Below are 23,608 nucleotides of genomic sequence, written 5' to 3' on the forward strand. Positions count from 1 at the left end.
TGTTTTATTTTGTGTTGCCATAAGTTAGTCTCTCTGCGTTTCTGCGCTGGGCTAATGCTAATAATGCTAATGCGAGGATAATAAAATGGCGGCTTCACAAAACTTTTTGGGAGTTTTACGGGGCGTGGTTTGCAATCCGCCCAGCCAATCAGACATATAGCTCTTTTCTCACAAGAGAGCTGCTCGAAAGTCCCTGCTCTCTAGCAGCTCTCTGCTCTCTAGCAGGGACTTTCGTGGGGGTAAAAAGGTTCTCATGAACTAATTTTAGTACCGGCTCTTTTTGGTGTGAACGCGATAGAGAGGCTAACGTCCACGCTAGCTTCCACGCTAGCTGCTATATGTTTTGCATTGAGGTGATACTTGAGGCTTGATGTGCTGCGGTGGTATGCGAATTCCTTTTTGCATAATTTGCACACAACCGTGCTCTTATCGACGCTTCCATCCGTCCGTTTTTTTAAATAACATTTCCCACTGTTGTTCACTGTGGTTTGTTGTTGTCTGAAGTCATGAACGTTAGTTGGTGCTCCAGTATAATCGGTACGCCTGAAACTCATCCAGTGAGAAACGTTCCGCGGTGCAAAAATAAGTGCGATTAAAATGCGTTAATTTTTTTAACGCGTTAATTTTTGTGTAATTAATTAATCTTAATTAACGCGTTAAAGTCCCGGCCCTAGTAATTATCTATTTCTGATTCTGCAGAGTGTTCTGTCGTTTCTGCAGTTTGGATCCAGATGTGTTTAACATTAATCCCCCCCCCCCCCCCCCCGCTGTGTACCTGCTGTCGAACACTTCGTTGTGCAGGTAGTTCTCGAAGGTCTTGCGGTACTCGATCTCCTCCTGCTCCTTCTTCAGCTGGTTGTCAGTCTTGGGGCAGGCGCAGCACCGCCCCCCCGAGCTGGGTTCGTCCGTGTGGTTCCACTTCTGCTCGTCCTCGCTGTCCAGGTGGGTGGGGGTCCGGGACGGCAGCTTCATCCCTGTGCAGACATAAAAACACAGGTGAGGGGAAACCAGAGAAAGAAATGTGGACGATCATCAAAAACTTGTTTATGAAAAATATCACAATCTGAGCTCTTGAAACACTGCTTGAATACTTCTTCTGATTTATGCCTGAGATCTTTATTTGGAAAATGTACAACAGCCTCTTTGGTTAAAGGTGAGAAAAATAAATAAAACATTTCCGATGGATGGATTGGTGACTTTAGGGTAAAAGGCACGAATGTCTAAAAAAACATAATGTGGAATCTGTTCAAATAGACTGGGGATGTTGAGCTCTCTAAACCAAAGTTTGAGCACAATAGGAAAAATATGTAGTACTATCTTAAATCAGGTACTATAAAGACACATTACAAGCTGACCAATCAGTAACGAGGTAACTAGATTTCAGTAACTTACAGGATACTAGTTAGCAACAGCTGACTATTTTAAGGGTCCAAGAAACTAATCTACCCGAAGAAAACACGCACTTTAAAACACAACATTACACTCCAAATGTATATTATCTATGTATGGAAGTTAGGAGCAGATTTGAGGCTCAGTCTGTGGACTCTGACCTTGCAGGCAGTAGTCGAACTTGTACAGGTCTCGGTCCTCGCTCTGCTTGCGGCAGATGACCCGGTAGTGGGTGATGTTCCCGTTGGGGCTGGTGGGGGGTTTCCACCTCAGGATGATCTGAGAGGAGGAGTTGGAGGAGGAGATGGGGTCCAGAGGAACAGAGGGCTCTGAGGGGGGGGGAGGAAGAGGAACAGTCAGGACGACATAGTTGGTATATGACTTTAGGCCACATTTACACTGACTTCAATACTACTTATTGTCTATTTTGATAAAAACAACAGCGAAATTAAATGCAATATGTGTGATAAAGCAATAAGTGTTTTAAAATGCAGCAAGTCATACAACATGGGCCAATCAAATATCTGGAGTAAAAGTAGAGCTTCACATTTATTGTCAAAACCATAATGACCATTATTTGAATCACTATTGGTTTCAAGATTACTTGCAACAAATAGTAATGGATTTTAGCCATACAACATTTTAACAAGCAATTTCATATTTATAATAAAAGAGCACTTAGACTTCTTGACGTGTGTGTGTGTATGTGTGTGTGTGTGTGTGTGTGTGTGTGTGTGTGTGTGTGTGTGTGTGTGTGTGTGTGTGTGTGTGTGTGTGTCTGTATGGTAGTTTAACTCACTGGTGGCGTTGGTGCGGACGTAGATGATCTTGCTCTTGGCTCCCTGCACCTCGTGCTCGTCGGAAGCGGACAGCTGGGTCTTCACCATGATGGCGTACTGGGTCCAGGGCTTCAGCGGGCGGATCAGGTGACCCGGGTCGTCCGCCTTCTTCCCGTCCGTGGAGCGGGCCGGAGGGTCCACGTCTGCGATCGCCCAGCTGTTGGAGCCGCACGCATCCTGCCCGTCGAACTCCGTCACGTTCCTGTACGGCCTGCAGGGGGGGGGGGGGAGAAAGGGATCAGAGAATCATCAACACACAGCGACACATCTACAGTGAGGAGATTGTAAAGAGGACATTTTGGTTAATATATCCCTATTCTTTGTACATTTTAAACACACATATCTAAGTTTGTCGTGGCGTTTTATATATATCCACAAACTTTGCGGAGATCGCTGTAGTGTTGAATCACATCAGATTTATTCTTTGATCAAGGCGGCATACAAACATGAAGACAAACGTCCTCGCTTCAAAGTAACTAAAAGTTATCCGTATCAAAATAGAACTAAAAGAACACGGTCAAAAGACTCGACCGCTTCCCGTCTAATCCCAAAACTCAGCTGTCCCATTGTCCTGCCATATATAGGCATACAGATATGAACGTCATACCTGACAGCGCACGTTGGACAGCAAATAAGTGTTTTAACATATTTTAAACTATAGTGTGACTCACAAAAAGAAATAGTTAAACTTTTTATTTTGTATTTTATTGTTGCATTGTTGGATGAGCTCAGGTCAGAAGAATGTCATTGCCATTTCTACACTGCTTTGTGCATACAGATGAAGCACTCCAGATCAGACTCAGGTGGGTGTGTCCCAGTCAAAAGCCCAGCGGATCCCAGTGGCTGGGGGTTAGGGTTAGGGTTGCCCAATTTCCCCATTTGTTCAATTACAGGATTTAACCATGAGATGGCGCTTCATTCACAAAATACACAAAGACAACTGGGTGTTGTAAAACTTAGTCTGTTTGCAGCTCTGCAGTTGTGTTTGCTGAATACTGCACTTAATCACTTATTTGTTACTGTATGGTTTTCACAGCTACTATAATGAAAAAACATCAATATTTTAGATCAAATAAAGTATATAGTTTGCTTTATGCAGTATATTTCTTGTAATATTGTTGGGGTGTTTTTACACAGTACAGTAGATTGAAGTAAATCAACTTATACAATAAGATAAGATAAGATGGACCTTTATTAATCCCGTGGGGAAATTCAGTAGTTCAAACAGCAACAGGGTGAGAGTGAAAAACAGCACAGCACAGATTCACACAGATTAATACAATCAAAAATAAGATGAGCGATAAAAATAATAATAATGAGAAACTATTAAATAAGAAATGAATAAAACTAAAATGTAATTATCATATCATATATTATAATGTATTGTATTATTAAGTAATATCATACATTAACCCCATTATAGCAGATGCCACATTGAATGGATGAACACATTTATGCATCAATAATTACAACAGAGTATTTCTAAATACAAGTTGTAAAAATACTTATATGTATTTAATATTAACCCTTTGGAGTCGACCGTCACGCCGGCGTGATCAGATCACATGACCTGTTCAAGCCGGTGCTGCATAAAAACAACAGTCCGGACAACATTGCCGTGTGTTTCTGTCGAAAGTACTGGCTTGAAACTATATCCCAGTCTTTGTTTCATGCAAAAAGACCCAGTAAACACGGAGATACGATGATATAAAGTTAATACATTTCAAAAGTATGAAAGATGGAAGCACATATTTGAATATCTTCGCCGCATTTGATCATTTTACGAAACGGAAAATACTGGAAACTGTAGATTCTGCTCAGCAGGATGTATATGTGTATTTCTGTCGAAAGTACTGGCTTGAAACTATATGCCAGTCTTTGTTTCATGCAAAAAGACCCAATAAACACGGACATACGATGATATAAAGTTAATACAGATATATTTCAGAAGTATGAATAATGGAAGCACATATTTTAATATCTTCGCCGTATTTTATCTGTGGAATGTGACCCTTGGGAGAATTCCTCCACACATTCCGATGGCCAATTCGTTTTAAACAAAGAGTTCGCAACACAGGACAGCATAGGCAACATGGGGGGTGGGGTCTGGTGAACGGTCTGGTGAATGTTTGTAAACACAATCCCCAGGATGTGTCCTAAATCAAACCAAAAGAGAAAATGCAGATATCATTCTCTCTCTCTCGACTCGCTGGTACCTCGAGCTGAGCGCTCATTGGTGTTCATACTGCTCACAGGCTGGGCTGCTGTGTATATCTAGTGTATTCATACTGTACCCCTCCTCACTGTTTATTCATCATTCAACCATTTACACCTTCCTTTTTTCCCGTCAAGAGGTTGAAAAAGATTGAGTCCTATGTTTCCAATTGGTTCCCAAATCTGAACATTGACCAGTGGCATAAGATCAGGAGCCGGGTAAATGAGAGACTGAGGAGCCCCCGAAAAACAGATCCCGAAATAGCTCGTCCTGGTTTCCGCAGCAGATAGGCCTACAGTATGGTGTCTGTTGTCAGTTATTTTAAATAAAACGTTGAAAACTGAACTTGAAAATTGTTTCCTCTTTTTATTTTATGTATCATTTTCGGGACGGGGAGACGTGTGTGATTAAAAATTAATTTGCAGAAATGTAAAGTGATCTAACTAAGTTCTATTCATATTCTTGACGGGAAGAGCAGTGTAAATGGGTGGCCATATGCATTTGAAAAGCAATATAAATCACACAGTTATTATACAATAGGCTATAAAAGCACCATCGATAACCATTACCTTTATCCAATTCAAACTTTGGACGGGAAAAAAGGAAGGTGTACATGGTTGGGCTATACTGTAGGCCTACTGTATACATACAAAGGCCATTCAAGCTAGAGTTCTTCTGGAAATGTTCACATCAGGCACCTTCAAGTTAAACAATTAACACAATAGGCCTAAATTATGTGGATTAAACCACATTTATTTCGTTAAAAATAAACGAAATATGATTTTGTTTGAATGATTAAATGTCATCAGGCACCTTCAAGTTAAACAATGTGTTTAATCGTTTATGTCATATATGTACTAAGTAGCCTAAATACATTTGTTCCTGATCAAGATTAGATTCAACTTTATTGTTATTGCACATATTGCAGGTACTGAGACAACGAAATGCAGGTTAGTAATGTGCACAATACTACAGTAAACAATTAACACAGTAAATTATGTGGATTAAACCACATTTATTTCGTTAAAAAGAAACGAAATATGATTTTGTATGAATGATTACATGTAGGGTGAATTGCCCTAATGTGGGGACATTTTTGCATTTCAGACTTCGGGAATATATTGCGATATGAAGCCGATACAATAAATCCAAATCCAGTACCATTCCGAAATCCCCAGTAATATTAAACACTAATAATACAGTAAACTATTAACACTGTACATATTATTGTTTGCCCGTGGGATTAGGATGATCGGTAGTGAGACCCGTGCTGCATTTTCCTCCGGTCGGATGTGATATAAAAACAAAGCGATTATTTTTGTTGTTGTAAACTCACGTGGATTAAATTTAGTGCATTCATTTCAACTCGCGAACATATGTACATTAAATGATCGTGAGGATGATGATTGAAAATCGTTTGTTTGAGCCTGGATGCATTTCCTGATCTAAAAACATAGTGATGGTTTTGTACTTACGCCAACGTGAATTAAACATTATTTTGTTAAATAAAAACATGGGGTTGTTTAGTAAGTGATTACATGTCTCTTATTTAGCACAGAATATGATCCTATCCGTGACATATGGATCTTAACAAATATCCGCGATATCAGATACCTGTAGATCAGCTGTTTATTTCACATGGGTTCCAGTGTGGCAGCTTTTTAATCACGGCTCCCCCTGGTGGATCCATGATCCATTGCAGCTGGTTTCATTATAATTAAATGTATTTATCAAGGGGGCGTTTCAAGTCCTGCGGGGGGGTTTTCCTTTTCAGCAGGGGCCCACCCCTGTGCCGATCACGGACCCGCACGGGTAGGTGTCTGAAATGAAGCGCTACATCTGTATGACAATAAAACCTTTGAATACGTTTGATCTATTCATGTCCTTTGAATGCACCTGATCCTAAACGTTACATATGGGAGGTGTGTGGTGCCGTGGGTTGTGCGTTGGTGTTCGGATCAGGGGAGCACAGGTTCAAACCTCACTGCAGTCAGCATGTCTTTGTGTCCCTGGGCGAGACACTTCACCCCAAATTGCTCCTGTGGATTGTCCACAGTATTGCGTATGTAAGTCGCTTTGGATAAAAGCGTCTAACAAGTAACATGTAATGTAATGTCTTATGTTGTTTTGTACATAAAGACTTAAACGTAATAAACTTGTTTTGTGCCAGAGTAAGGAAACATCCCAGGGTGAGTGTGAGATACTTACGCCTCCTTGTAGAGAACCATGAATCCCAGCAGGTCTCTGAAGTCTAACGGCCAGAAGGGCTCCCACTTCAGCATGATCATGTTGGAGGTGGTCTTCATCACGGTGAACTTCAGCGGCTTGGTCTCACCTGAGAGGAAACACACCACCATCAGAACATGCATTTGGTAAAAGAAATCAGACTCAGAAACAGGTTTAGTTGCAGGTAGGTTAACACATACGAGGAATTGTACTTGTGGTGCATCCATAAAAATAACACAAACATTAAGAGATTAAAAGAGAAAAATGAACTTCAGACATTTTGTACTGGTTCTGATTTTCAGGTTAATAATCATTTTGTTAATGCTGATTTAGTTTGTTTTTGTTCTGTTACTTATTTACTATAGATTTGTATTTATTTGAATAGATTTTATAAACTTTATTTAATATTTAAGTCTACTCTTTTGATTTGATTTGGACCGCTGTAACGCTGTACATTTCCCTACTATGTGACGAATACAGGTTTTCTCATTCTGAATTTAAAATAACAACAATTGTGGAAGAAATATTTTTGATGGAAAAACTGACTTATAAATTGAGATTGCAAGAAACACGACTCAACAGAAAGTGGGAAAAATGTACTCAATAAAAAACTCAAAACAAAGACATTTGACTGGAACAATAGTTACATGTATCTTCAGACATATCCCTAGCCTTTCATTTGATTTCCTTGCTGGCCTTTTGTTACATGATTGTAATGTTGTTGTAACCAGCATGTTATAATGTATAATGTGACAACAAATATATATACATTTAATCAATAAGGTGTTAAATATCTGCTGGTCTTACAGGAGGCCTGGTCCCCGTTGTTCCTCACAGCGATGTCGCTCTTCTGGTTCCTCTCCTTGGTTCCCGTCACCTCCTCCATCTTCCTGATCTCCGACAAGCAGAGTTTGGAGTTGTAGTGGAAGAAGGTGCGGCCGCGCCGGATGGTCAGGTTGTGTTTGGACCAATCCCAGAGCTCCCTGAGGTTCTGGTTATCCAGAGCGTAGAAGGCAAACACACTGAGAGGGAGAGAGGGAGAGAGGGAGAGAGGGAGAGAGGGAGAGAGGGAGAGAGGGAGAGAGGGAGAGATGGAGAGAGGGAGAGATGGAGAGAGGGAGAGAGGGAGAGAGGGAGAGAGGGAGAGAGGGAGAGAAGACACCATGTTTGTTTAGGAGAGGAGGACAGAGGAGAACTTAGCTTTTAGCTTTAATCCGGCATATAGCTTCTCTTTTTGGGATTAATGTATTTTTATACATGGTCCTTGTTCAATTAAATTAAAAAGGAGAGGAGATAATAGTAGTAGACGAAAAAGAAAGGAAGAAGAGAACACAGGAAAGAAATAGACAAAGGAAAGGAAGGGATAGGAGAGCAGATCACAGGAGACAAGGGTAGAGGAAAGAAAAGGAGAGTAAGAAGAAAATGGTTGAGGAGAGGAAACAAGGTGGCAGGAGACAAGGGGAGAGGAAGAGGAAAAGACAGGGGAAAGGTGGAGAAGAGATGAAAGGACAGGAGACAAGGTAAGGGTAGAGAAGTTGAAAGGAAGAAAGACAGAGGAGAGGAGACAAGGGAACAGGGAAAAAAGGGAGAAGAGAAAGGAGGAGAGTAGAAAAGGTCATAGAAAAGGAGAGAAAAGGGAGAAGACGACCAAAAGAGGAATTGAGGACAGAGGAGACATATTAGAGGAGGCCAGAGTTGAGGAGAGAGGAGAGGGAAGCAGACTCACTCTCCCTCCAGATGCTCTCCCCTGATGACGCGTAGTTTTCGGAGGAAGGAGAGGGAGACGAGGGCGTAGGCTCTGCGGACCGTCAGGTAGCCCGTGATCTCCTCCAGCTGACCCAGACTCGCCTCCAGCTCCGCAGCGATGTTATCTGCAGGGAGATACAACACAAATTACATTTACGCCTTTCTTTGTTGGCATTGTGTTGTTGTTTCACCTGGAGGGCCTTGAGACTTATGTATTATTTTACGTTTGAGAGGATGTTTATCATAAAGTCTGTAGTTGTTTTGTGTAGTTGATTTAGGAAGTAAATTAACTACCTAGTAAAAATACTTGAATTCAAGATTCAAGGCTTTATTGTCATGTGCACAGTAGCTACAGTGCACATATGGCAATGAAACACTTAAGTCACAGGCTCCTCCAACAGTGCATCATGAATATATAAAGGACATTAAACAAATACAACAGATAAAATAGTGCAAGAGAATGTTTTGAGATGTGCAAGTTAATTCAAATAAAAGAGAAATAGTGCAAGAAGAGTCTATAAGTTAATGGATTGTCCCTATTTAAAGAATAAGGGTGTCAAGAGTTGTAAAATACCCTAAAAGTAAAATCCACAGTTATATTTTATTCTCAATTAATTTCATTTAGCCAAGTGTGCAAGATCTATGGTCCAATGGATCCATACGATCTGCCTCCAACGCTGAATCCACTTCTCTTCATACATCCATGGTTAAGTCAGGGTTAATGCAGACTTCCTGTTAGAGTGTAAAATAACTTCCTCTCCCTACTAGTTGGTTTGGAGCGGTAGATAATATGAAGAACCCTCAGATAGGAGGGGGGTAAAGGAGAGGGTGTTGGGGCTGGATTGGAATTGATCCATAGTGGAGGAGCAGAGGCTCAGCAGATGGAGGCTCGATGCAGCAGTACTCACTTCCTCCTCTGATCTTGATGATCATGTTGCCGTGGAGAACCGTGCATCCTCTCAGAGCCTGGGCGGACATCACCGAGTCGATGGTCTTATTCCCCACACACAGTTTGGGACAGAGGCCGGCACACGGGGAACAGGTCAGCCTGCAGAGAGAGAAGAGATAGAAAGACACGTGTTAAAGGTCACCTATTATGTAAAATCCACTTCTTCATGTCTCTTCTACATCAACATGTGTCCCCTCTTCCTCATGTCTCTTCTACATCAACATGTGTCCCCTCTTCCTCATGTCTCTTCTACATCAACATGTGTCCCCTCTTCTTCATGTCTCTTCTACATCAACATGTGTCCCCTCTTCTCCATGTCTCTTCTACATCAACATGTGTCCCCTCTTCTCCATGTCTCTTCTACATCAACATGTGTCCCCTCTTCTTCATGTCTCTTCTACATCAACATGTGTCCCCTCTTCTTCATGTCTCTTCTACATCAACATGTGTCCCCTCTTCTTCCTGTCTCTTCTACATCAACATGTGTCCCCTCTTCTCCATGTCTCTTCTACATCAACATGTGTCCCCTCTTCTTCATGTCTCTTCTTCATCAACATGTGTCCCCTCTGTGGAAAGAGACTCTGAAAGTTTCAGGAACAAAGATTCTCTCTCTCTTTGTCCTGATCCATTTCTATAAAAACCTGAGCTGATCAGATTTTGGCTACTTTATGATGTCATAACGATGTTTTCGCTTGTGTAACCATTAGCCAATCAGCAACCAAGGTACCCCTCCATTTTCTCTGGTTTTTAACTGAGATACATGTCTTTTATTCACTGAACTCAATTCTGGATTAAACAGGCATGCATTTGGCTTCTATGTTTCATCTACTTATCCCTCTCCTATACACCGGTTTCAGTGTTTTCACTGCTCCTTCTTATTTGTACCTTATGTTCTCTGCCTATAATAAAAGACTAATATAGTTAATATACTTGTGGAACATTTACAGCCAAATATTAAATAACAAAGACTTTCTAGTAATCAAAGTTGGGGCAAGATTTATGAATTGTGTACAAAACTAACTAAATATAACAAAAATAGAATGCATGTTTCTCAAACTGATGACTTAAAGGAGAGCCTTTCCATAAATGAGCTGATGTATTTAGAGGTGAATCTTTATAAACCTCCTAATTAATTAGATAATTCCCACAATGAATCTATAGGCTTTGAGGAGAGGAATTAGATTACGCAATCTCTCATCCACATCTGAGCCTCCTTCATATTTATTACCACTGGGGGATAGACGAGAGAGCTTTCTCATCCTTTGCATCAATTACTTCTATTGCATGTATAACACACAGACACACACACACGGAATTGCAGACAACAAAAACAACACAAACACCAGCTGCACTTCCTAACAAGCATCCTCTGTTTCTCTCTCAGCTCTATGAGTGGCTTCCTCTCACTGCAAACATGTTCTCACACACACACACACACACACACACACACACACACACACACACACACACACACACACACACACACACACACACACAACACACACACACAACACACACACACACACACACACACACACACACACACACACACACACACACACACACACACACACACACACACACACACACACACACACACACACACACACACACACACACACACACACACACACACACACACACACACACACACACACACACACACACACACACACACACACACAAAGCATTGAGGCCTTGATAGCGCTGCCTTTCAGGAAGTCCATTCACAAAAGGCAGGCCTGGGTGCACGCCGCTGGAGAAAAGAGACCCGACGCTTCATTCACAAAAAAACAAGAACTTTTTCTCTCCAAAGAACATAATACCGCTCTTTAGCTCCACTTCCAGCCCTGACATCATAAACACAAAGGTCTGCAGAAGAAGTAAACTAAAACACGGGTTTGTGGTTGGTCGGCTATAAATCATAAACGTATTGCTCCGAACAAAAAAAGGAAATATGTCAAAGACACAGAGGGATTCAGAAACATTTATTTTGAATCGATCCAAATTAGTTTTAAAACTCCAACAGGGAGAGAGTTGCATCAATGCAGAATAGAGTGGTGCAGGAATGAGTCCTAAAACCCAGAAATTAGTTAGCCCTTTCCTAATCCAGTTCCCTCGTGTTTAGCTCAATGTTTTGGGTTTTTAACCTGAAATAAGGTCAAGCTGAAGAGATTTTCACGTCTTGTTCTACGACATTAAATAAGTCAGTAAATACCCCACTGGTGGATTTAAAAACTGCTAACAAGTGTCTAAATGAGACGACTTAACGCCTAACATTAGCCACCTTTAGCTTAGGGGTGGTGACGTTAAGTCATGTGACCGTGCTGTAGTTCCTTTATAGCCCAACATTAGCCGCCTTTAGCTTAGCGGTGGTGACCATGGATGTATAATAAGAACTGGATACAGCGTGGGAGGCGGGGCCTCATTCATTCCTATGAGAGTTGCTCATTAGCGCATGATGATAAAATGGCCCAACTTTTGAGAGAGTGAAACGTCACAGATTACCCAGCATGCCTGAGAAGTACCCGTATGTGCACTCATAGAGCATGCGCAACTTTAACCAAAATGCTCGTTCACATCAAGCACGTCAATTTGCGTACACGTAACAGCACCGTGCGTTCATGACAGCATGGTAATGGATTGTTATTATGATGGATTTGATATTAACGAGGCGGCAGTTAGCATCTAGCGGCTAGCTAGTAATTATGCTAATGTAAACATCAATCGTTATGTACTTATATTACGCTGTAACAGGATCTAGTGATATCCAAGCAACAGAGCTTCATTTAGCATGAAATAATTATTGCACTGTATATATATATATATATATATATATATATATATATATACAGTGCAATAAGCTTCTTAGTGCAATAATAACCTACAGGGACGTTAATCTAACGTTGGTAATATTAACTTTATTTAATACAACATTTACGGTACAAGATTTACATCATACAGCCCATGTAGTAGGCTATAATATTTTACAAATGATGAATTACAGCAAACATGTGCAATATCTATTATTACAGCTCCGTGGGATGGCAGCTGCCCATATCGCCTTACTAGTAAGGCGATATGGATCCGTTGTTATTGTGCATCCATGGGTAAAGATAAACGCATGTAGTGCTGAACACGTAACATGAACGTGCCGGGCCGCGCGGTCCCGTGGGTTAGATGCGCGTTCATAATGCAGAGGGAAATAACTCTCAGAATAACGTTATTAGCACATTTTTACAACTTGAGGAACAAATGTTTTTAATAAGGGCTATACAAGTGTTCATACTGGGTTGTTTATTTAGTTTTTTAAAAATTATTCAACGAGTTACAGACCACTCTTTCCCCATGTAAGTCAATGGGAAAAAGTGTTTCCGGGCCCAGCAACCTAAAGGAAGTGTAGTACCGCCGTTTGGCCACCACGAATTTTCTCATCTCAGACTCCGGCGCACTTCCTGGGGGCTTGGTGGTGACCTGCAGTCATGTGACCGTGCTGTAGTTCCTTTATAGCCCAACATTAGCCGCCTTTAGCTTAGCGGTGGTGACGTGAAGTCATGTGACCGTGCTGTAGTTCCTTTATAGCCCAACAATAGCCACCTTAGCTTAGCGGTGGGGATCTGAAGTCATGTGACCGTGCTGTAGTTCCTTTATAGCCCAACATTAGCCGCCTTTAGCTTAGCGGTGGTGACCTGAAGTCATGTGACTGCGCTGTAGTTCCTTTATAGCCCAAGGGTTAGGGTTTATAGTCTAACGTTAGTTTTTATTTAAAAAATCGTGAAGTGGTGTTAATATGTAGAGATTATCCTGCTGAACAAAACCTGTAAGTATCATAAACGTTTGTTTGTCACAGATCTACAAAAACTCGTCATCACTGCACCACTGTGTTAACCCTAAAGCAGCACAGGGAACAGTTAAAGGATGTTGTTGCTGCAGGGACCATGCAACCTCTGCATGCACTCCTATCTGTAAGCTCACCCTGACTTAATTATATGTTTAAGCAACTCTTGCTATAATCCCTCCTCCTTTCCAGGAAGCACACACAGACGTACACACAGATCATGCCCCCCTAAAAGGCCAGGCTAAGCTATAGATCCATGGTGACATGAATCACTGAAACACTGATTCCTTGAGTAGCTTTTCCACCCATCGTGAGGGGGAAAATGCCCCATATTGCACATGGATTCTCTGTTTTATCATGCTGTAATATTTGATCAATCAGAGGACAAATACTTGTTTTCCCTCTATGACTTCAGGGCAGTGGTTGAATGTACTTCACTAAGTAAAATATTGAATGCAGGAGTTTTACTTGCAACAGTGTTTTTCTTACAATTTGGTATTGATACCTTTTCTTGGGTAAAATATCTAGTACTTTTTCCACCACTGCTTCTGTGTGAGTGGAAACACACTGTAATGAAAACAACAGTCAGAAGAAAAAAGGATATTTTGTCTCTCCCTCTCTTTCTCTCCCACATGGAAAATCATATATTGAGCTTCTGAAAAGTAATGCTCTAGTTGCAGTGCAGAAAGGGAGAATGTTTTTAGGCCGTTGTAGTGAAAAACACAGACACACAGGCAGACAGGCTCTTAAAGGGCCAGCGCTCATCTGTCCGGATGAACTCTGTGACTCCGGCTCTGAGAGAAACATCTGCAGGAGCCTGCCGTTGTTTCTGGGCAGATCCACAGCCAGTTTATTTATTTCATTATTTTGTTCCACTCTATGAATATAAAACAATTCACAAAACATGTAAGCAGTTTATATACAGCTCATGACAGAAAGGAGCTAAGAGAAGAAAGTCTTATTGTTCCACTTAGTTAAAAAGAGATGGTCTGTCAATCACAGCTGCTTACAAACCAATAATTAAAGTAACATGAATACAAAATCAACGAATAAAGCAAAAATAAAGACCTTTTTTTAACAAAGCATGGAGACATGTCACAGTAGACGCACAAAGTACAAAAATAAACCTGATAATAAGCATGATAGGGCCTCTTTAACATTGACTTAACTTAAATTAAGCTTTAGTTGTAAATAATAACCATTTGCAGAACATTTAAATGCACAAAAACCTATATAACACACGACAGGGAAAGGACAAAGCAGAACAGGTTAACTTGAAGCATATCCCAGTGCTCGATGGACATAAATGAGAAGGCAGATCTCCGCCTCAGTGGGATGTTTAAGTCTAAATTTAGAGCGGATGTTGAGGTTGTGTACATATATGTACAATGTGTGTCGTCTGCTTGACTGTCTGCGTGTTTGTATGTGTGTGTGTGTCTTGGTAAGCCACTGCGATGACGCCTGTTTCTCGCTATAACCAAAGCATGGCAGCTAAACAGACGCTCACTGAGGCCCTGCGTCAGAATACCAATGAAGAAGAAGACCTGTTTATCACATCACACACACACACCATTCTGCCGGATGCCTCGGGGTGTGTGACTGAGACTTAACGCAATGTTCTTTTCTGTCTAAGCACCTGATAATCCCTGCAGGCAGAAAGGCAGTATCTTACACAAACACACAGAAAGAGATACATTAGTGGAGAAAGTCCTGCTGGGTTTAAACGTGTGTTATTTACCTGCATCAACATCTACCTGTGTATAGACAAATAAAACACCTTCTCTCTTCCCCAGACTGCACCTGGAAAAAGTCCCCCGACCAAACGCTTCACTGGGAGCGAGCTAATGTAGTCACAAACACGCTCGGCACACACACACACACACACGGCTTCCAGCTGCAGACGGAAAACATCCTTCTCTTATTAGAACACACTCGGAAAAACGCAGCTTATTTCTCTCTCTCTCTCTCGTCTTCATTCCCTCCTCACACTCCTTTAATGTCTCTGCGTCTGCACACCAACACAATGTGGTTTCTCACTCAGCAAAGGACTTCTGTCACAGCCTAAACACACAATAATGATACTGCTTTGCATGTGATTTTCCATTGGGACGGGGAAAAATGGATTTATGTGAAAATCAAGATTTGTGTAAGATGCCGGTTCACCACCTTCTGAAAGAAATGTTTACAGTAAATAGTCACAGAAAAAAATAAATTCTGTGACAGTAATCCTAAATAAATACAAAGCCATACAGTTTATTTTATGTATAATTAATTCAAGCAAGCTTCTGAAAAATAAAAAGGCAGCTACTGTAGTCAAAGCCATATCAATTTCTTATAAAGACAGGCAGGAGTTTGTTTTTTTCTTTTATCTTGAACTACTTGAAATTACAGAGATTTAAGAAATACTTTTTTTCCATTTTTTTTTTCATTGTCAGTTTTTATGTCGAACAGATTAAAAAATAACAAATAAAAAATAACAAATGTGAAAAACAGAATACCGTATTGTTATAATACAGTATTTATCCACATTCATGGTAATATTTGTATATTCAACAAAAAAAACAAAAAAAAGTCTTCATATTAATAATAATAATAAATCATATGTGTCCGAAAGGGAGCAGGAGGAAGCACATTCTTATTAATTCCCACCCCTTACTTGATCAATGATTGTCATTAATACTTAAAACGTTTTAGTAAGAAGAATTCATTTGGGCAAATTTTGCATGGAAAATATTAACTTTTGTCTGAGGTTTGCCTTTGTGCGTAGAGACACGAGACTACTCTGCTTTTGTGGCATATTTCGACACACACACACACACACACACACACACACACACACACACACACACACACACACACACACACACACACACACACACACACACACACACACACACACACACACACACACACACGATTCACAATAAGGGGTACAGTGCAGTGGCAGAAAGTCACTACATGTATTCAAGTACTGTACTTAATTAAAAAAAATGTAAGGTAGTTGTACTTCAATAAGTATTTTCACATCATGCTATTTTTAAATATCAAAACTTCCTAAACCTCGACACAATTTCTCTGCTTTAGTGGTATAACTGACACATGCATCTGAACCTCTTCAGGTCACTGAGGATAGAGAAATACTAGAGAAAATGAAGTTAAATGTCTATTTGTGCAAGTACTGTACTTAAGTAAAAATGTAAGGTAGTTGTACTTCAATTAGTATTTTCACATCACGCTATTTTACACTTTTGAGCCACTACATACTCTACTACATTTATCTTACACCTTAAGTTACCAGCTACTTTCAGATTTAGCTTTTAAATACAACATATGAATCAATTAATAAATGATAATGCATAGTTTAAGCTACCCAGCAGAATATTCAGTAATTAAAATGAACCCCACCTTTCCAGCTGCTATATCAAAGTGACATTTATGCATTCATAATTATAATCAATGATTTCCTATATACGTTTCTGAAAATAGGGATACTAAATTATAAGGGACTTAAAGTATATTTTGTATTTATAATACTTTTGGACTTTTACTACTAGTATGATTTTGAATGCAGGAATTTTACTGATTATTTGTACACTATAGAAGGGCTAGTTTTACCTAAGTAAAGTATTTGAGTACTCCTTCCACCTCTGGTTAAGTGTAGTTAAAGTAATACCTAACCCCCACAAACATTGACATGAAAAGCAGGTCATGTAAATATGTTAAATGTTATTTATTTAAGATTACAAGGTCATATGTTTTTACAGCTACTAGTTTAACCTGTGAGTTTCTGTTATTTATTTCATTTGTCATGGCCTGGATCATGAAGCTGTGTTTTCTAACAGCTCAACATGGTGTTTACGTTCGACAAAGAGGAACACAAAGCAGCAGTGATGTTTTCCCCCAGCAGACTTTCCATAGTGGAAAAATACTCTTTGCCTTTTTGTTTGATCATCTCCCGTGTGCAAATGTTATTGAGTGTGTCGAGTGACCACAATGCACCTGTTCCTCCTGCAGTCACACAGCGAGCGTTTGTTGGGGGTGACAGTTACATCACTGATCAGGTAATAATGGCAGCGTCAATAACACAGCACTGTTTATAGTGGCCTTACAGGTGTGTGTGTGTGTGTGTGTGTGTGTGTGTGTGTGTGTGTGTGTGTGTGTGTGTGTGTGTGTGTGTGTGTGTGTGTGTGTGTGTGTGTGTGTGTGTGTGTGGTGTGTGTGTGAGACGTACGTAGTGGAGTTGATGGTGGTGTATCCCGAGGGGCACTCGGGGATGCAGGCTCCGTTGTGGATGACGTACTCGTGGCAGCCCTGCTCTCGGTCCTGGTTCAACTTCTTACTCTGAGTACACTGGTTGTGGAGCTCCTGGATTTAAAACAAGGAAAACACAAATAAAACACACGTTGACACCAAGATAGGATGTTTACTCCGTCTAAAACGATTACTTTAAGTCACTTTAAAGTCAATAAAACCAATTTAGGTGTGTTTTAATACATATAATGATTTCTGGGAACCCTTCAGTCATTTTAGCATTATTTGTATATTTCCAATATGTTTTTTATTTACATTTACCTAGACTAATAAATAATACTTATTTTCTGAATTCACTGTCCAATTACTCCACGAAGGTACCCCTTTATATCTTTCACACATCTGTCTTTTTAAAATGGCCCTTTTCCCCTGTATTTAAACATTGAATTTCCCCTGAATGGACACCCGTTGTCCCTCAATAAAAACAGTCCAATACCAGTGTTACAGTTTTATTTGAGTAAAACCACATGTCTTTTATCCAATGCAAATTGTAGATGTTTAGATATTTAAACGGGAAGCGATCAACAGCTTTTATTTTAGAACAGAGTGGACCCTGCGATCATGCAAACATCCGTGCAGCCAGCAGGGCTGAAAGCAGGAATACAAACGTGATGGGAATAGCTTATTTCAGCCAGTTTTCTCATAAATAAAAGGGAGGCCATATCAAAACTCACTTTTTCAGACTAGCTTTGAATGTGTAATTAATGCTGTGTCCTTGTGATAAATGTTGTTTTATTCCTCGGTTTTACTTACAGTTGTGGTCAAAAGCGCCTAATTGAGGTGAAAATGGACAAGTTACAAATGTGTATCATTGTTATATGTATATTTTTGACCCAGCAGATTTGATCACATTTTCAGAAGATCCATTATAAATTCATAAAACAACCAAACTTCATGATTTTTGTTTCGTGACAAAGTAGTATGTGCTCCAAACACTCTATCACAGAGTGCTTGGGAAAAAAGCCATATCATACCAGAAAAATAAGAGTTGTAGAAATTATTGAAAGGTCAAGACCAGGGTTCATACACTTTTTCACCAATGATTTTCAATGACTTCTCCATGACCTTTAACTAATTTTCCATGACCAAACAAATGACTCTTTCTCAGCGGTTCCACTGAAAATGGTTTATTTGAACATGGAACAGGAACATAAGGTCTGCATCTGAAACATGTTGTGCCTCTAAAACAAATCAAATAGGCTTACTAGCTTCTACTGAAATCTCTCACCAGCAAAATACCTCGTCAGTTAAATGCCATTTTACGTTTCATTACTATACAGTATGTATTATCATTATAGTATTACTATTTAGGCGATTAGCTAACATATAAATTATATTTGATGCAACTTTAGTTACATTTCCATGACTTTTCCAAAACTTTGGGAAAAATATTGTTTTCCAAAACTTTCCAGGGCCTGGAATTAGCATTTTGAATTTCCATGACTTTTCCAGGTTTTTAATGACCGTAAGAACCCTGCAAGACTGTCATGAAATACATGTTCTTTACAAGTGTATGTACACTTTTGAACACAACTGTATGTAGTGTCTTTGAGCACCTGATAAAGTGCTTGATAAATTAAATATATTATTATCAATATTGTTATTCTGACCCACCTGGCAGAAGGAGAAGCTGATGCAGCGCCAGCCCCGGAACACGTAGAACCCGGCGGGACACTTGTCCACGCAGGTGTTCCCGTGCTGCAGGTTCCGGCAGGACACGCAGGAGCTGGAGTTCCCCGGCTCCGAGCAGCCCCCCAGGCACTGGTCGTGGCAGCACTGACCCTGCAGGCTGCACGCACTGTGCTTACAGTTGTCCAGGCACACTGAGGAGGAAGAGGAGGAAGAGGTTAACATCAGGACTGAGCCATTTGGAGGATAACTCATTGCAGTCATTCAAATATAGTAGAAAATAGTGCAGAATTCTACATGGAACAAGTGTTTGTCCACTGCTTTAAAGTCAAAACGGCTCCAATAAATCAAAAATATGCTCAAAGATTGTAGGTCGACCGTTTCAGACACTATGAATCAGCAGACCATGACAAAATATTAACATTATTCTAAAAAAACAGCAACGGGACGACCACTGAAAACGTCAGACTTGATCCGACAAATAGATTATTGCATCATCTTGATATTAGAGGCAATCCTTTTAGAAACATACTTTTTGTGGGGAAACCAGTGCTTTCATTTAAGTGGTAGTTTTGAAAAGGGGAGACAGAGGGGATGACACAACGCAAATGATCCTATATAGGATTTGAACCCGGGATTTGAACCACCAGCACATGCGCCGCTATACCAACTGATCTATATGACAGCTCTCATGTTTTCTTTTCTAACTAGAACGGAAACATAACCTGCAGAGGCCGAGCAGATTTAATTTGACCTCAAATGTAGCAACTGGGACTAACTCTAATTCCACCCATGGGATCTGATATGTATATATGTGTCTGTTGATTGTGTATATATATATAGGTATATACATATTTGTATTTTGTATTCGGGATTGTGGGAAACTGTATTTCGATCTCTCTGTCGGTACACACAAACTGAAAGATTGACAATAAAGTTGACTTTGATAATCACCAGCTTGCATGCTACCTTGCATGAAGGAACCTGTAGTTAAGTTTATGACATTAAACCTTTGGATTTTGAAATGGAAAAACATTTAACAAGACGATCCCTCACTGCACACCGAATGTCCACCATGTACTCCTGATGTCCAGCAGCAGCAGTTTGCACCACCTTAATGGCTAATAGGCTGAACATTACATGTCATTGGCTCATGTCAAGTTTAATTTGACCTATCGGGAAAACAGCATTTGGTGAAAGAGCCTAGGTGTCAATTGTGATTGGATTAGCTGTCCCGGTTGACCCGTCCCTGGTAATGATCTGATAAACTCTCTGTTATTGCCCCGTCTGAAGCCGGTGAGACTCATTACACTCAGATGATTCCGGGCTGACCTTTTTACCGATTACACACACTGACTGGAGGATAAGAAATCCACATAAGCAGTGTTTAAGTTAAGCTTTTTCCTCACCTCTCACTGTAACAGGGTCACTAGCTATCTCTACCGAAATACTAGACTACTTTTAGGAATTGTTTACTAAAAATAAGTGACTTTTTTAAAACAACATTTCCGTGGTTTCTTTGACAGGTGCTTATTTATTCCCCTAAAAGTGATGTAACGGCCCGTCCACACTCCAGCTTCGACAGCTTCAAAAACGGTTTCCAGCGCGTCACTTTTCGCCGAACTGCATTGTGGGAAGCAGAGCGGAGCTTTCCTGGCGTTTCAGGCTGCAAAAGTTGAGCAATGTTCAACTTTTGAAGCTTCTGAAGCTTTCGGTGGAAGCTCTAGCCAATCAAACCGCTGCTTGAGTGTCAGGGGCAGGAGATTCATGTGATTGGTTGTTGGTCGAGCTTCAGACACGCCCAGCTCCAAGCTTTTTTTGAAGCTGTAGTGTGGACGGGCCGTAAGAGTTTACTGAGGATTCTGATTTACTGTAAAATATTAGTATTTTAGATGTGTCAGTGATATTTATTGTACACATTTTTAGTATCTTGGCCCCTATTCTAAATCTTCGGATGGTTTACCTGGTGTGCCATTTCACATATCTCCATCATATCCTATGATTTTAAACTGTTGGAATTCAATTTATTGAACTGAACAGGTGCGACAATCAACCAGATGTTCAAAATCAACCATTGAGATGTATCAGATACAAGGTAAGTCACTAAAACATGTTTCAACCTTTCCTTTTGAATACACTGGAAAAACAGCCAACTATCTGCCCTCACACTGGGCTTCCTGTCTGTGACCCTGAGTGTTAATCTCTCACCGTGTTTCTCTCCCTACTGTCAGCTTTCATTTCATGTGCTAACTGAACCACAGAGCGCAGGGCAGCAAGCAGAACTAGGTCAAATAACAACATCCATAATATTATTTGTCACCACTTTAAGTCCATTATAGGTGAGAAGTTACACCATCAAGGACAGGAGGATTCTGGGTTCAAAAGACCAAACTCACCAGACTTTTTAAAGAGGCTGCCGTGTTCTCAGAGCAGAAGGAAAGTTAGATTTAAGACCAATACAAATAATGAATAATACAAGTCAAATGTTATACAAATGTCAGGTTTTTTGCTTGATATTAAGACATGAGGAATCTGGTAAACAAATAACTATATAGGTTTTTTTAATTCAAGTTATATTATACAAATTAAGGACTTTATTTGTATTTGAATGCATGCAATGCCTTATTAGATGTTAACTCAAAATGTAAGAAATTGATTTGTTTTTAATACAAAGTCAGGAAAAAAAAGCACAAATTCCCACTTCCCAAGTCGTGACATTTTTAAGATTTGTTAAATCCAATTTAAGGTATTATTTTAGTCTAATAACTTAAATGCTTTGTTAGACTTTTTAAGGACCCCGTCTAACCTCTAACCACGAACGCTGATGCTAACCCTGTGTTAGCTCCAAAGTGCACTGGGGGCACAGTATGCCAGCCTCCATGGGATGCCACCTTTATAAGGACATCACATGAGCAGTGCCAAGGATACTGTCTGTAAGAGAGGGCTGCCCATGCTGCTGCCTGAGTGAAAGCAGAGTGGACAGCTAGGGTTATAGCAGGGGGAGCGAACGGTTGGGGGGGGGGGGGGGGGGGTAGGGGGTAATGAGGTTAAAGGAAAGAACACTGACGGAAGGTGTTGGGAAAATACTGAATGTACTCTTCCAATATCAGAGTAACATGATATATCAATATTGAATACTGCTTTCTATTCCTCCATCTTGTGACTGGGTAACTCCCTCTCTTGGATATCAGCATGTGAAGGACACTGTTCAGGAGCTAGTTGATGCTCTGTATGTGATGACTACTTCCATTCTGGAGAGGATCATAAATACATGGATCCTGATATTGAAGCTCAAGTCGGTGACCAGTGATATTTTCTTAACAGAAGGAAAGGGGGAATGACTAATGTAGAAAAAATAAACAATCTCCGACCTTCTGGGGTAGTTCACCCAGGGGTCGCAGTGCTGCGTTTTCTTTACTAGTGAAGTGCACACTCTGAGCCACACAGAGAGAAATGCACAGCCCTCCCCCTCCCGTCTGTCTGATACACGCTGAGAGCATCACAGAGCAGAGAGGGAGGGACTCAGAGGATCCAGATCCAGAGCAGGATCCATGCCGGAGAGCCGCTGCAGCCCCAGATCCACCCTCAGCTTCAGCCAATGTGTTTGCTGACTGGGGGAGGCAGCCATTCAATGGCCTCCTCCATGTCGGGGAAGAGAGACGCCCAGCGTTAACCCTGGCCTCGCTGGGGCAGACAGGGGGCAGACGCAGAGACCGGGGGGAAACTCTGCTGCTGATCGCTGAATCAGAGCAGTTTCAGAGCACTGGAGCCGAGCCACTATACAGACAAATCTGGGTTAACACTGGGTCCTGAAGACTGTTGTTTACATCCAACTGTTGTATTATTACAAAGGTGGAATTAATCTATGCACTATAGTATTTTGTCTTTAATAGGGCGGCTGTGGCTCAGTGGGTAGTGCGCTGGACTTCGAATCAGGGTGTAGCAAGTTCGAGTCCCACTGCAGTCAGCATGTCGTTGTGTCCCTGAAGACACTTCACCCCAAATTGCTCCTGTGGGGATTGCCCACAGTACTGAGTATGTAAGTCGCTTTGGATAAGAGCGTCTAACAAATGACATGTAATGTAATTCTTTATTAATAGGACGATATGTCTTTTCCTTTTCTGTTTCTATGTGATCCCAGCACATGGAAAACTGTTGTTTGCATCCCACTGTTGAATCAATACAAAGGTAGAATAGGTCAATGTACTAGATTAGTATTTTGTCTATATTTCTTTAATAATTCGATCTATTTTGACCCTTTTCCTTCCGGTTCCTGTCTGTTCCCAGCACATGAAAAACTGTTGTTTACATCCCACTGCTGTATTAATAGAAAAGGGCAGTAAGTCAAAGCACTTGCTTAGTCATTAGTCTTTAATTCTTTATTAATTGGATATATTTTTCAAACCTTTCCGGTTTCTATTTGATCCCAGCACCTACATTCAGTAGTTTACAGTCTACTGCTGGAA

The 23,608-nt window shown here is 40.6% G+C and overlaps 1 protein-coding gene across 1 annotated transcript in view; it reads right to left on the bottom strand.

The window, feature by feature from the left end:
• insrb (insulin receptor b) overlaps positions 1–23,608 on the bottom strand; it is a 120,840-nt gene that overhangs the window by 12,455 nt on the left and 84,777 nt on the right. The window contains exons 3-11 of the mRNA XM_034217784.1: positions 19,128–19,336; positions 17,434–17,567; positions 9,324–9,463; positions 8,396–8,540; positions 7,477–7,691; positions 6,652–6,778; positions 2,189–2,439; positions 1,551–1,718; positions 776–974 (exon numbers count right to left, since the gene is read on the bottom strand). Coding sequence (XP_034073675.1) covers positions 776–974; positions 1,551–1,718; positions 2,189–2,439; positions 6,652–6,778; positions 7,477–7,691; positions 8,396–8,540; positions 9,324–9,463; positions 17,434–17,567; positions 19,128–19,336 — 1,588 coding nt within the window. The remainder of the gene's footprint in view (positions 1–775; positions 975–1,550; positions 1,719–2,188; positions 2,440–6,651; positions 6,779–7,476; positions 7,692–8,395; positions 8,541–9,323; positions 9,464–17,433; positions 17,568–19,127; positions 19,337–23,608) is intronic.

This window comes from Gymnodraco acuticeps, unplaced genomic scaffold, assembly GCF_902827175.1.
Source record: "Gymnodraco acuticeps unplaced genomic scaffold, fGymAcu1.1, whole genome shotgun sequence".
In the NCBI taxonomy this organism is placed as follows: domain Eukaryota; kingdom Metazoa; phylum Chordata; class Actinopteri; order Perciformes; family Bathydraconidae; genus Gymnodraco; species Gymnodraco acuticeps.